General features: G+C 41.1%; 1 protein-coding gene across 4 annotated transcripts in view; it reads right to left on the reverse strand.

The window, feature by feature from the left end:
• FGD6 (FYVE, RhoGEF and PH domain containing 6) overlaps positions 1 to 15,500 on the reverse strand; it is a 139,041-nt gene that overhangs the window by 24,693 nt on the left and 98,848 nt on the right. For all 4 annotated transcript variants that reach the window (XM_006154866.3, XM_006154865.3, XM_014590263.2 and 1 more), the window contains exons 9-14: positions 4,563 to 4,613; positions 3,418 to 3,476; positions 3,264 to 3,335; positions 2,255 to 2,323; positions 1,392 to 1,475; positions 164 to 243 (exon numbers count right to left, since the gene is read on the reverse strand). In XM_006154866.3, the coding sequence (XP_006154928.1) occupies positions 164 to 243; positions 1,392 to 1,475; positions 2,255 to 2,323; positions 3,264 to 3,335; positions 3,418 to 3,476; positions 4,563 to 4,613 (415 nt within the window). The remainder of the gene's footprint in view (positions 1 to 163; positions 244 to 1,391; positions 1,476 to 2,254; positions 2,324 to 3,263; positions 3,336 to 3,417; positions 3,477 to 4,562; positions 4,614 to 15,500) is intronic.

Genomic DNA, 15,500 nt, shown 5'->3' on the forward strand with positions numbered 1-15,500 from the left:
CTTCTTAGAATTTTGGACACACACACATACAGACACACACACGGCATGTTTTTCAAGTCATTAGGTCTGGGACTTGAACCGTGCATCCAGCCATGGGGGATCCAGCTGTCTCAACCACTATGCCATTGGCTGGCCCAACCCATACATGTTTTAAAAAATTTACCTGGCTGAGAGAATGAAGGAACGTTCTACACTTTCAATTTTTAATTCATTCTGATAAGCTTCTTGGGTGGGTTTTCTGACCTGAAAGAAAGCACACAATTTTTTTTTAAAGAATCAACACTTTTTTAAAAAGAATTATTTTACTGAACTTTACTCATTTATTTTAATTTGGCCAGAGAGGGACAGGATGACAAGAGCGTGAGAAAACAAGCTGCCAGGTGTGAGACTTGAACCATGGTCAGCCATGTGGGAGTCCAACACTCTTAACCGCCATGCTACCTGCCGGCCCCAAGAATCAACACTTTTTTAAATTTAACTTTATTTATTATGATTATTATTTGTTTTATTTGTTTTTTTTTTAATCTGACCAGAGAATGAGAGAGAGAGAGTGTGAAAGTGAGAGGAAGCAAGCTGTCAGGTCTGAGACTTGAACCACAGTCAGCCACATGGGAATCCAACATCTTTAACCACCACACCACCTGCTGCACATAATACGAGCAAATTCATCCTATGGAAAATCCCACTGTAGCCTAATGCCCCAGGCTGCTGGCATCCACAATCACCCTTCCTACCCACCTTATCCAGTGCTATGCCCTCATCTGCTCTACTCACACACAGGCTCCACTTCCCCACCTCCAGGCCTTTGCCCACGATTTTGCCTCCACACACACAATGCCTTTCCTGAGCATCTCAACATGGCCACACATGTCCTGTACACTCAGGCTCACTGACTCTTCCTCCAAAAAGACTTCCTTGATTCCTTCTTTACTAACTGCCCATTAAAAGCTGTGTGCCAACCTGTCCACCACAACTGCCCACAGCTACATATTCTATATTTTCTGAACACCCCAAAACTTTAACTGTGCTTTTACAGCAGTATTAATCACAGCCTACTTTCTGGCATTCATGTACAATATATTATTTTCCTAATGACTTTGTTAAGTTCCTTAAGAGGCTGGGATGGGGTGAAGACAAAAAGAACCATGTTTCAACTCATTTTCTTACTTTCTACTAAACCTAGTACCATGTGTTGTCTCTAGCAGCTCTCAGTAAGTATCCTATACATAAATTAATGCATGAGTGAAAGAATGACTCCATGAATAAATGAATGTATGAACAGCAACATATGGAGAGAAAAAAAGTTAGGGATATGAGAAAAGTGATTAGTTTAGGGATTTCTTTTTCTCTAAGTAGATGAACTAGATTTGAGTAAATAGAGAGGCACACACCTTCATTCCAGCCAGTGAGAGCATGTTGTTCAGCTTATACATCCCAGACTGCACCGGTGTCGTATACAGCAGGGCGTCATTAAACTGCAAGGAGAAATATTTCATGCGACACGGTAAAACAAACTCCAGCTACAAAGATATGCTATCTTTTTGCTAATATCCAAGTAAAATAGAACCACCCAGAATTTGTTATTTGTTGTTTTGGGTTTTGCCATAGGGCATGTACAATCAATCACCAGAGAAAGACAGAGACAGAGAGAGGGACAGTAAGAAGTCACCCACGCCCCCTGCTTACCGCAACCGCCTAGAATATGTTATTAGACTATGATTAAGAAGGCAATTTCTGAAAACAATGTGCTTCCTTTCCAAGTGCGTAACAGATTAATGTTTTCTATTCTAAATCTCACTGAGATCTTACAATTCTGCCTAAATAAATGGTGAAAAGAATTCTTCCAAATTAGAAATGAAATACACCGAATTTTTAAAGGGATGAGTTAGCTGGTTATGTATAATAACAGATATTGCTTCATTTTTAAGAAGTTTATTTTCTGACTTTGATGAGGGAGCAAGAGTGAAGGGAGAGAAAGACTCCTCCCACTGCGAGCCCCTCCAGGCTCTCAACTCCACTGATAGGGGGCCAGCCACGTGGCTCCCCCAGCACTACAGAGCAGGGCGCCACCCCCTGCACCATCACAGCTGGGCATATGTTTCATACTCAAATGCACATGGGCAACACAGGCGAGCAGAGAGACTACAAAAACTGATACTTGAATGCTTTCAGGTGATCTGTTACATAAAAATGTCTCCTTCCATGGAGTAATTATCCCTGACTCCACTAGGTCAGAAGCACATGAGTTCCTTACCAGGAAAAACATCCGGGGCTGCATGACTTTCCGAGATAGCTTCATCAGAGTTCCTTCTTTGAGAAAAACCTGATGCATTCGAAGAAACACCTATTTAGTCCTACTATCATAACACAATGACAATACAATTTAATTCCCCTTTTCACTTCTCTACGAATTATTTTTGTGAAGGTGACAGAGACATAGCTACCTTGTGACTTTTTATAATCATGGTTTCTTTTCTGCCTTTCTCTTTCTCTCTTTCTTTTTGTTATAGAGCCTGGGTGCTCGCCCGTGACAGATGGAGGGTGAGGATGGAGGGCCAGGGGGGTGACCATGCCACAATCCCATCCCCTCTATTCTCCTCTCGGGATTTTGGCCATACACGCACAAGGCATGATTTTAAAGATGCCAGGGTTCGGGTTCGGGACTCAAACCAATTAGTTAGCCATATGGGATCCAGCATCTTAACCTCCATCCACCAGCTGGGCCTACTCATGGTTTCTTTGTAAGTCCTCTTTAAAAATCATTTAAGAATGGACAAGGAAGCAGTTTCACAAATCTGGTACTGGCCCTAGCGGGTACTGTGTGGACCAGCAGTAACTGACCAAGTGTATACTTGATCCTAAGGTGTGTCTAACACTCTGCCAACTGCATTTTGTAATTTTCCTGAATTAATTTCTTAGACCACTTCTATGCTCTAGGAGAAACACTGGGACACCACCCTTCCCCCCTCCTCCTAGTCTTCTTACATTAAAGATTTTAAATGAAATTGTCTGTGAAGTCAGCTGGTATTACACCATAAAATGCCCATTAAATCAGATACTCTGTGGGGTCCCTTGCCATTCTCCTCATTGAAATGGACTTCTTGTCACAGTGACTTACATCATGAATGCTTTGAACGGACAAAGCAATCAAGACTGGGTCAATGAAGAATAACAACTTATTTTCATAACTAAAATGAAGAGCAGCTACAGACGGTGCCTAAGTGCATCGTATTAAATTTGCAAAAGGACTCTAAAATGCTTACCCGCCCAGGCTGAACTATCTCATGGTGTCCATTTAAGCTGTACTGAATTTGCATAAGTTTCTGAAAGTTGTCCTACAGAAAGACAAGAAAGAGCATGAGAAGACCTGGACTGTCAGCCCCCAGAGCAACTGGCCACTGATATCAAGATACTCACTCCTTGCTTCATGGTGTCATTGGCATGGTTGGCGACTTCTATAACAACAGCAAGGGCATCTGAAATACATAAAGAGCAGAGGGCATGTTTGGTTGTTGCCAGTGAAACTCACAGTTTGCAACCTTAAATAACTTCAGATGACACAACACCTGGTTTATGGCAAGCAACCTCTGGAGCTCGGCTGACCATTGAGTATGCAGAAATAAACAACACTTTAGGAAAACATGACCCAAAGGAAGTCCCTGAAGAAACACTGTTTGCGTTTACAAACAGCATGGATGTCAGGGTTGCCTGGTGCTGTGATTTGAGCACCCTGTTGAAGTTTACAAGGATAGGATTAGATTGGTGGCTTGTGACAGACGGCAGTGATAGGAAGTGTGATGGTGAAGGTGCTGGGTTCACACATGGCCAAACACGGTTTGAGTCCTAGACCTAGCAGCTTGAAAAATTAGGCAGGGTGCATGTGTATATATTCCCCAAATCCTGAGACAAAAATGGAGAAGGAATTGTGGCATGGCCATTTTCTCTGGGGGTGGTGTGGTGGTTTCTCACTTTCCTTTTCACTGTTCCTCTTTCTCTCTCTGGTGAACACATGCACCCTATAGCAGAAACTTAAAAAAAAAAAAAAACCACTTGTGGACTAGCCCATGGCCTGGTAGTCAAGGGAGCTGGATTACACATGGCCAGATACATGGATTAAGTTCCACAACCAGCAGCTTGAAAAACATGTCAGGAACAAATGCACACATGCACAACATCTTGGAAGGAGAGAGAAACGGAGGAGAAGGAATTGCAGCCTGCTCACGCCCCATTGGGGGTGCTTTCTTCCTTTCTCTGTCTCTCTCGTGAGTACACACACCCTCAAGCAAACAAACAAAAAGCATAATACTTGCAAATTGAAGATGCTGGAGAAAAAAGGAGAAGTTAAATAATGAAAAGACTGAATATTAATTTCTAAAAAATGAGTTTAAAACTCTGTTCAATTTTTTATTCTGCCCATAATAAAATTTTTAAAAGGCTCCAAGTCTTCTGTGAATAAAACAGTTTTATATATATATGGGTTTTGTTATCAATCTGTTTTTATTTGATAGGTTCAAATAAACATTTAAAACTCCTGCAACTATGAGACAATGAAAGTAAATTACCTTGAGTGTCTCTGTAGTCTCCAGAGTCTTCTAAGAGATTCTTCAAATAATCTAGAGAGAAAAAAAAAAAAAGATAGTACTTAGCACAATAAATTACAGAGCCCAGAAAATTTATCTTTCTTATTTAATGCTTCAGTCTTGTCAGTTAATAAGCCGGTGCCATTTGAGTTGACTTTCCAAAATTGAGGAAGAATACATTTCTGAGACCAGTTAATAACACAGAATCAGAGCTGTGAAAGCCTCCAAAGTCACTCTGGCTGTTCTGCCCAGGCTAGCACCGAACTTGGGATTTTTCTGCCTCAGCTTCCCCAAATGCTGTGTACTATCAAGCCCAGCTCATATTAGATTTTTTTCTTAATTTTATAATTTCTTGTTTATGTTTAGTTGCTGTACATCTTTCTAGCTTATGTTATAGTTTTTTAAAGCATACATGCGGTGTGCATACTAGTTATTTTAAAGATGAGAAACCAGATGTTTACATTTAGGGTCTTGCCTAATCTGCGTGACTTTTGTACCAGAGCAAGGACTAGAACCCAGGTGTTTGGAGGCCTAGTCCTGCTCTTCTATCCCAACACACACAAAATACCCAGTCTCAAGATGAAGCACAATCAACTTCAAAGGCATGCATAGATCAACAGTCTGAGAGACAGGTTGGCCAATCTACGAGTCTAACAAAGGAACTCAAGACATATATCTAGGCTAGTGGTTTTCAAATGGTGGCAAACTTGTCCCCCCTCAATCATGCCAGGGGCCATGTGGCAATATCTAGAGATGCTTCTGGTTGTTGCAGTTGAGGGCAAGAAAACCCCACTGGCGTCTAGTGATTAGAGGCTACAGATGTTACTAAACATCCTACAGAGCAGCCCGACAACCCAGAATTATCCGACTCAACACATCAATACAGCTGAGGGTGAGAAACTCACATGAAGAGCATCTGCAAATAAGCAATGTGGTTGGTGCCAGCAGGTGGTGTGGGGGTTAAGGTGCTGGACTCCCACATGACCGACTATTGTTCAAGTCCTAGAACTGGCAGCTTGAAAGTCACGCCAAGCATGTGTATGTGCGTGCATGCTCAGAATGCCAGGAAAAGAATGGAGAAGAGACTGCAGTGTGGCTATGCTCCACTAGGAGGTGATCTTTTCACTTTCCCTCTTCGTGTCTCTTGCCAGCAAGCACAGGTACCCTATGCCCAAAACTTAAAAGAATTTATTTTTAATTCTACTCCTATTTTTTAATAATTGTTTTACTTTACTTTATTTATTTTTAATTTGACCAGAGAGGGACAGTAAGACTGAGAGACAGACTGAGAGACAGAGACAAAAAGAGAGAGAGAGAGAGAAAGCAAGCTGCCAGATCTGGGACTTGAACTGCGGTCGGCCATATCAGAGTCCAGCACCCTTAACCTCCATGCCACCTGCCGGCCCCATACTCCTGATTTTTTAAGTATCATCTCGAATTCCTCTTCCCCTATAAAACTTTTCATTTGAAAAAATTATTTTCTCCCTTTCAAGAATACATGACATGACAGTTACTTTATGCCTTCTATCATTTTCTTTTTCAAGCTTCTGTGGACAGGACCCACATCTGAGCCATCTTTCACAGCAAGTACTTAGCTTTGCTCTCAGAAGACAATAAATGCTTAAGAAATATTTTTGAGAAGGGCTAGCCCATAACATACAATATTATGTAATATGTATTATATAATATGTATCATATGTTATATATGACATTCTATAGTATGTATTATATTATTTAATATGTATTATAATATGTATTATATTATATATTATGTATTATACACATTGTGTGTGTGTGTGTGTGTATTTTTTTCTTTAGGTTTTTGCCATAGGGTGTGTGCACTTGTCAGAGAGAAGAGAAAGGAAAACTGAGAAATCATGCCCCCCTATGGGGGTGGCCATGCTACATTCCCTTCTTCATTTACCTCCCACGATTCTGGACAGATGAATGGACACGGACACACACACACACACACACACACACACACACACACACACACACGCCTGACATGATTTTCAAGTCACTGAGTCCAGGACTCAAACTGTGGCTGACCATATAGAAACCCAGTGCCTTAACCACCACGCCACCTGCTGGCCCCAAATGAATATATTTTTATCAGACCTAATCTCCAGTTAGCAATATTACGGAATAGATAAGAGTTGCAACTCATGGATTTATGAAGTCATGCTCCAGGGCACTAAAAGAAACCCAGATATCAGGGTGAGCTTGTCATACGTGACAGATGACACACTCACACACCTGCTGAAATTTCCTCTGTCCCTAAAACAGTGATTCAAGAGCCTGTGTGAGTCTAGTCATGCACATTATAAACATCAGCCCTGGCAGTTAAGTCATGGGGAGAGGCTGTGGATGAGCAAATTCAGTTCCTCTGTATCACGGCATGGGCTCTCTCTTGCCAGAAACCATCACTAAAACTTAGATCTCAAAGCAATCTGAGCACACAGGTTGGACAGCATATTTCTGGCCGAAAACATAGGATGACCACAGATCATAACAAATGCATTGATTATACATTATATTTATCCTCACCCAGAGACAAAGAAAAAATCAGCTTCTTCTTATTTCCCATTCAGAATATATTCTACATTTAAGACATTTTTGGGGAATCCAAATATTTAATAATTGTATGGCTAAGAGTGATAGTGTTAGGGAAACAATCCCCGTATTATTAGATGTTCTCAATGCCAAAGCTACCTCATTTGTCAACAGTGAAATTTTCACAAGACTGCAGTAGGCTGAAAAGAATGGAAGGAAAGAAGACTTACTTAAGGATCAGGTTCACAGTGAATTTCTTTTTTCTTTTCTTTTTTCCTTTTTTTTTTTCCTTTTTAGGGCGTGTGCACTCACCATAAAGACAGAGAGACAGAAAGCAAGAAATCACCCCCTAGGAGGAATGGCCACACCACAATCCCTTCTCCTCCATTCTCCTCCTGGGATCTCGGGCATGCACGCATATATGCCCGGTGTGAGTTTAAGCCACAGGGTCTGGGACTCGAACCACAGTTGACTACATAGGAGTCTAGCAACATAGCCATTATGTCCAGCAACTGCTGGTCCTGTGAGTTTCCATTTTGTCTTCAATTCTTACTCTTTTACACAGAAGTACAGCTATGCAAACTCGGATATTTCTCTAAACCAGAAGAACTCCCTAGAAGATGTTCACACTAGGAAATCTTAACCTGGGCCAGCCTGTGGCATGGTGATTAAGGCGCTGGACTTCCATGTGGTCCTCTGCAGTTTAAATCTGGACCTGCTGGCCACATGCGTGCCCAAAATCCTGAGAGGAAAATGGAGAAGGGAGGGTGGCCAAATCGTGGGGGGGTGCTTTCTCACTTTCTGTCTCTGTTTCTTTCTGGTGTACCATAGAGCAAAATTTTCTCCCTCAAGAAACAAAAACAAAAACAAAAAGAGAGAAAAAAAAGAAAAAAGAAAACTTGACCTCAGATACTGCACTGAGCCTGATAAGCTTCTGAGTTGCATTGTTAGAATTGCTGGTATTCAAATTCAAGCATGGCTACTGAACCACTGACCTGGCCTTTCAGGAACAAAGCTTGAATACCCAAACTGGCTGAGCACAAAGTCTACCACCCACACGTTGCACAAATATGCTACTAATCAAGAAAGCAACAGGCTATGTTTACCTACCATGCCAATTTTTTTTTTTTTTAATTTGCCAGAGGACACATGTGTTTGCTAGAGACAGGGGGTAAAAGAGAAGGAAGACCAGAAAGGGCTCCCCAGTGAGAAATGGTCACACTGTAATCCTTTCTCCTCCGTTTCTCCTTTCAGGATTTTGGGCATGCATGCATACAGACCCAGAGTGTTTCTCAAGCCTTCCCGTCCAGGACTCAAATTGCACAGCCTGATTCTCAATTCTTAAAAACCTCTTAATGGGAGCCAGCAGGTGGCGTGGAGGTTAAAGGCGCTGGATTCCCACATAGCTGTCTGTGGTTTGAGTCTTGGACCTGGCAGCTTGCTTTCTTGTTTTCCCTATCCCTCTGTTTCTGTCTCTATCTGGTCAAATTAAAAAATAATAATTGTAACAAATGGAATTAAATAAGTCAATAATTAAAAAACAAACAAACAAAAAACACTTAATGATCTCCAAAATTCAGCTTTTCAATTTATTGATCTATCATTCATCCATGTTATTAGGGCATCTGCCTGCAATATACTATTAGTAACTTTGACCTTTTCAAAGACAGGACCATGATCCCTTCCATAGACATGAATCACCCAGTGCCGGGGCCAGCAGGTAGCATGGTGGTTAAGGGAGCTGGACTCCCACATGGCTGACCGCGGATTGAGTCTCGGACCTGGAGGCTTGCTTCCTCACTTTCCTACTCTCTCTCTCTGTCTCTCTTACTCTGTCCCTCAATGGTCAAATAAAGTTAAATAAAGTACTTCTTTAAAAAAAAAAAAAAAGAAAGAAAGAATGACCCAGTGCCATAAAGACAGCATGAGGAGAACTTGACTGCTCGCCCTCTGACTCAGACGGGAGGAGCGATGAAACCGCCTGTTGTGCCAGTGACTGTTACAACCACGGTGAAACCCAGGCAAAGGCCCAGACAGACACACCTGCATTGGTCATGGGGAATTCTACCTACCACCTGGTACTCCGCGGAAGCTATTGTAGTAAGTAACAATGACGAGAGCAGTCATTCCGGCCTGCCACATTGGACTTGAATATTCTATGACTTCTCAACTTCTGCCCAAGCAAATTAGGCATTGTTCAAAAGTTCACTAATAAAAAGGCTTCAAGTGCCACTATGGTTATTTTTATTAAAGAAAAAAAGGGAAGGTCCCTGCCCTGTGCATGAGCATCATAAAATGAACATTCTGGCCGCCAGGTGGCACCACGGATTAATAAAAATTCATTCTCACCCAGTCACCGCCATGGCTCAACATTAGTATCCCCAAATGAACTGCCAACATACTACGAGCAACTCTAGGGATCCGCAATGAACTTTTCTCGTGTATCAGGCCCAGGATAAAAGGATGAAGGTCTGACACAGAGTGGATCGTGTCAGAGGTCTAAATTGGCTCTATGAAGGGCTCCCAGTCAGCCTTACCACCCCTCGATTACCTAATCAACAAACAGCCTTCTGAAAGTAGAAACTACTCAGAAGCACAGTTCACCTTTAGTAAAAATTAGTCATCTGTAGGAATCTGGGACTTTCTGCATTCAACACTCAGTCTGATTTCTAGACTGTGGGCTGAGAAGTGGCTGGCAGCGGAGGGCAGAGGAAATGAGCACACAGGAGGGGCTAGCATCCCACTGCCAAGTGTCTGGAGCTTAAGGACGTGTCTTGCTTTGTATTATTCTGATTTCTTCCCCCCATGAATAGGTCACGTAGGGTCAGCAACACAAACAGAACTAGGAGACCTGGAGAAAATTAAGTCAATAAGCCTATCCTGTAAAGTTTCAGATTTTGAGACAAGCAACCTCAATTATCCTGACTTGTGTAACCAAGTATGGATCATTTTAAATACCAAAAACAAAGATCTAGAGTCAAGCTACAAGACTTACTGACATCTTCAAGACAGCTTGGTAAAGTGGCCAAGAGACCTTTCTTGTGAATCATAACGCTTCCTCGGCCTAGTCCACCCACGTGGAGACAAGGCCCAGGACTCTGGCCATGGCCTGTAGCATTTCTTTGTGTCAATACTGTCATACATAAAATGAATAGGCTGGACCGAATTGAAAAAACATAGTAACTCTTACTCTAAAATATTATGCAATGTATTTAATTTTGCATTATGGGAGATTTGGAAACTTGAATGATAATGAGGAAAGACTGATAACCCCTTTCAACGAAATAAAAATTTTCAAGTATTTTGGGCCAGTTCCATGACACACTGGTAATGTGCTGTTCAAGAGAAGCTAAGTCCCATATGGAGAGCCTGGTTTGAGTCCCTGGCCCAGTTCATCTGAAAATAACAGGCTAGCACTGAATTAGTGCCCAAGAACCAACAGGCTGGACATTGGAGGAAGGAGACCACGGTGTGACCAGACCTGCAGAGATGCTTTTCTTTCTCTCTGTCATATTTGTGCATGTGGGAACTCCAACAAGAATAAAGAAAAAAAAAATTAAAATATTGTCTTCTGGGTTTTTTTTGGAAGAGGTTTTTGCTATAGATCGTGTGCGCTTGCCAGAAAGAGAGAGAGAGAAAGAAAGCGAGAAATCACCCCACAGGGAGGATGGCCACACCACAATCCCTTCTCCTCCACTCTCCTCACAGGATCTTGGACACACACGCACATGTGCCAGGTGTGAGTTTAAGCCACCAGGTCTGGGACTCGAACCGATGTCAACTACATGGGAGTCCAGCAACATAGCCATTATGCCTACTGCTGGTCCCGATCTTCTGCCTGTATACATGCTTGATTAGATTTAATTTAATAAATATATAGGAACTTTACACTCCACAAAGTATTCCGGCCCATACATTTTTCCCCTAGGTGTAGTTGAAAAACGTTCCATCATGGGAATATGTCATATGGTAATTAGGTATTTTGTGATTAGCCTTTTAAGTACTTTTTAGCTTGTTTTGGCCATTATAAATGGGACGGTTATCTGTCCTAATTTGTCTATAATGATCTTCCCTTATACCTATTGTTTAGGCATGACTATAATGTCCTTTTCACTCTTAAAAGACAGCAAATTTAAATGATACATTATGTGACCGTTTTAATTATAAGTAACACTGATCAATACCTTGATATATTTGTCTTTTCCCATTTTTCAGATTATTTCCTGGGGATCAACAGGAAGAAATTTTTTCTAAGAATTATTTATTTAATTTATTATTACTATTGTTACTTTTAAATTTGCTATCAGGCACATGCGCTCAACAGAAAGAGACAGAGACAGAGAGAGAGAGAGAGTGAGAAAGTGAGAAAGCAAGTCTCTAGGTCTGAGACTTGAACTACGGTCAGTCATGTGGGAGTTCAGTACCTTAATCATCATGCCACCTGCTGACCTGGAAGAAAAATTTTTTTAAATTTCTTTATTTCTTCCATGGGTTCTTGAGAAGGAAAGGAAGAGGGAGTGAGCACTTTCAACAGGTTCTTGATGACACAACCTATGTCCAGCCTTCAGTCAGCCCCAGCTCATAGCCAAGTATATGCTGGGTATTCTCAGAGAGGTCGCCAGACTTGAACTGGGAACTTTCTCATGATGGATTGCCTTGCGGAGCTTCATGTTTCACTGCTGTGTCACCATCTGTCCCCATGAAAAACTTGCTTCAAAAAGATTTTTTTAAGTACCTAACATACGATAATGTCCGACACATATGGTACTTGACGGTGTATCACAAGAAACATTTTCTAAAGGGATGCACCAGTTAAAAAGATAAAAATAAAAGAATACCAGTTTCAAGGAATGATTGCTAATTTTGTGTACTGTAGTTTTTTAAATTGCTAATACAGTGAAAGGAATTATAACTTGTTTTAATTGGTATTTATGACTCAAGAGGAAGAGATTCCATGATGTACCCAAAGCTTCAATCAGCCCTGATCATGGACACGCAAGTGCCTGGTACGTTCACGGAGCTCTCCAGACATGAACTCAGAACCTTCCCATGTGGGTCTGCTTTACAGAGCATCAGATCTTACCACTGTGCCACCGTCAAATTCCCTCAGTCAACAGATCTACTCTTGAAATAGTATTGTGTTCTCTGGTTGATGCTTAAGAATATGTATAGTCCTATTTCCCTCTCAGAACATTTTTAATCATATTAGGTCGTTGGAAAAGTCATGACACAATTGCATAGAAAAAAATCTCGACAACCCGATATATTCTATTTATTCCTACACATATTTTGACAAGTGTTGATAAAATTTCAAAATTCTAAACTAACCTTAAGCATATTAAGGTTATTAAGAATATTAAGCATCATCAGGACTGGCAGATGGTATAATGGCTATGTTGCTTGACTCCCATGTAGTCGACTGTTGTTTGAGTCCTGGACCTGCTTGCTGGCTTAAACTGAAGCCGGGTGTGTATATGTATGTGCCCAAGATCCCAAGAAGAGAATGGAGGAGAAGGGATTGAGGTGTGGCCATCCCCTCTTGGAGGGCGATTTTTTGCTTTCTGTGTCTCTCTTACTGGCGAGTGCATACTCCCTATAGCAAAAAACCTCTCCAAAAAAAAAAAAAAAGACTATTAAACATCTTAATAAAATGTTAGAAACTAAGTTAATAGTTCTACAGTATAAGGTAATATCGTATGCACAGATGCTAAAACTTCATGAGTATAAGCAGTCCAAATTACTTATTGCTATATCCTCAGCACCTAGAAGAATGTCTGTTATATATATAAATCAACAGAATTTTTTTTTCTTTTTTCTTTTCTTCTTCTTCTTCTTTTTTTTTTTTTTTTTTTTTTCTATAGGGCCCATGCACTCACCAGAGAGACAGAAAGTGAGAAATCACTGCCCAGATAGGGGATGGCCATGCTACAGTCTCTACTCCTCCACTCTCCTCTCAGGCTCTGGGGCATGCACGCACACACCCAGCATTGGGTTTCAAGGTGCAAGTTCAGGACTCAAACTGCAGTCAGCCTCATGGGAATCCAGCACCTTAACCACTTCTCCACTTGCTAGCCCTGTATTTGCCAAATTTATGATGTACTAAGTGATACTCTTTAGGATTTTCATTATTGCTATAGATTTTACTAAGCAATTGAGATGATATTCTGAGGGGCTCATCTAAATTCAAAGTGTTCTGGCTTGTAGCTCTTATTCTCCTTCTCAAATATCAGTTCAATTCTAGTCTCTGCATAGGTGGGCCAGGGCTGCCCTGGTATGTATGGTGCTTGCCTGAATTAGAAAAGTAACTTCTCTGGGCTCTCAGCCTACCAGATTCTTGGCTTGGAAAATAAGCAATACCTATCTGTGAATTAGAAAAGGTCCCTTTGCTTGGGCTGATATAGATTCTCAACAGAATACAAAATATGGTTTGGGCAGTGCAGACTGGACTTGCACCTCAGAGGGTATAGGGCAAAACTACAGAAGCACCCTGGTCTCCCACAGACTTTCACAATCCTGGCCTTGTGGTGGCATTCCCAATGCTCTCAAAAACCAAACCTGACTCCAGGCTCATCTTATGGTAAAATCTTGCAGCAGATCTCACAATGAACACACTCTCCCCTGGGTCCCATTTCAAAGAACAGGCTGGCTGCGCCTATCTAGAAAGCTCTTAGAGAGGGCAAACCCACAGGAAGTCTCTCGTCGAAAGTAAACATCCATTATTTTGACTTGCCTGAGAGTGCTTTACTTAGTGGATACATTGTGCAATCCGTAAGGCTGCCAGTTTTTCAAGCAAAACGCCTAAGCGTACAGAAATGGCCTTGGCACAGCCAAGACGCTCTTACAGAAGCTCTTACCCATATTTGGTTCCCATATTTGCCCCAAAAACAAAGAGCCAATTTAGGCTTAGGGAGATACTCATCCTTGAGTACCCAATAGCCCAGTGAAGAATAAAGCAAATACAAGCACCAAGAGAGCTTAAGTTTGATTGCCTTTCAGTGTTTCCCCCAACTCGAACGGTTCCTGATGTTTTTGCCTGTGATTCCGACAAAAACGGCAGAGAAACTCTTTAGCAACAGATTCTGTAAGGTCTTTGCCAAGACAAGTCTCAGCAACAGAGGCATTTGGCTACTTGCAGGGAATCTGGGTCAATCTACACTTAGAATTGGAAAAAGGATGGCTTTGTACCAGCATCTACTGGTTGAATAAAGAGCGCAACCTTTTGGTGGGAAAACACACACGGGTACACACTCTATTCTGACTCACTCTAAGTGACGTACAGAATTACCTTCTCTCATGGATAAAGGTAGCGAACCATAGCAATATCACACCCTGGTGACCTCATCACCATAGACATCACAGAGAATTGGATAGCACATTATGGCACACACTCAAAGCATGGTTAACTCGCCATTACTTTAAAATCGTGGTATTAGTACATCTGCCTCCAGATCTTTGAATTTAATGCAGTCCGAAAGAAACACATGGATTACTGTGCCATATTTTTTGTGACTACCCTTCAGCACAATTGGTTCTCCTTTGAATCTTAAATATTTTACTCCAGAATTTAAAAAAAAATTAGTCTGAGAGGGGGTCCGTATCTCTCTCAGATTTCCAGAGGGATCCAAGCACAAAAAAAGATTAAGCACTCTTAGCCCACAGGCAAAATGAGATGGCATTTCAAAGTTCTACGGTAACAACATAGGCAGATAAAATTTGCCTATACCCTAAGGGCTTTCAATAGTATTAAAATATTTCATGGATGTAGTTTATTGCATACCATGTCTGAAACACCCTGTTGACAACTACAGCAAATAAGGAACGGAAGTAATTACAGTGGGAATTCTGAACAGCATTACCCTCCTCTTTCACTTCGACAGGCCTCCAGGCTCTTCAGAAACTAAATTCCTTGTGGAGTCCGGAACAGCCCACTTTATCAAGTGCTGTTCTACAGAAAGTGTGTGAATGACTTTTGAGGTACACAGTTAGCCCTGGATTTTAAAATGAATACTTGCTAAACAGAAGTTTTGCTTCTCAGCAGTTTTGGTTTTTTAAAGAGTCATCCATTATTTCAATGGATTTTTTTTTTTAGAATCTGTTTATTAGCCTAATCATAGCTCAAATGCATAGTTTCAGAACACTATATATAACAGATATTCTTACTATCTCATTTTCCACCAACATGGGAAATCTTGACATCTAAAACCTGCAAAGAGTTAATACCATCTCGACTAAAGGCAAAGACCACAGGAAAAAGTAATACAATATGCTGTTAAAGCAACCTTTAATATAACATAAATATTTTGAACAAGATCAAAGAAATTACCTGATCCACATTTAATCAAAGTTCAAAGTACTGTTTTCTTT

The sequence above is a fragment of the Tupaia chinensis genome, unplaced genomic scaffold (assembly GCF_000334495.1).
Source record: "Tupaia chinensis unplaced genomic scaffold, TupChi_1.0 Scaffold000423_1, whole genome shotgun sequence".
Lineage (NCBI taxonomy): Eukaryota > Metazoa > Chordata > Mammalia > Scandentia > Tupaiidae > Tupaia > Tupaia belangeri.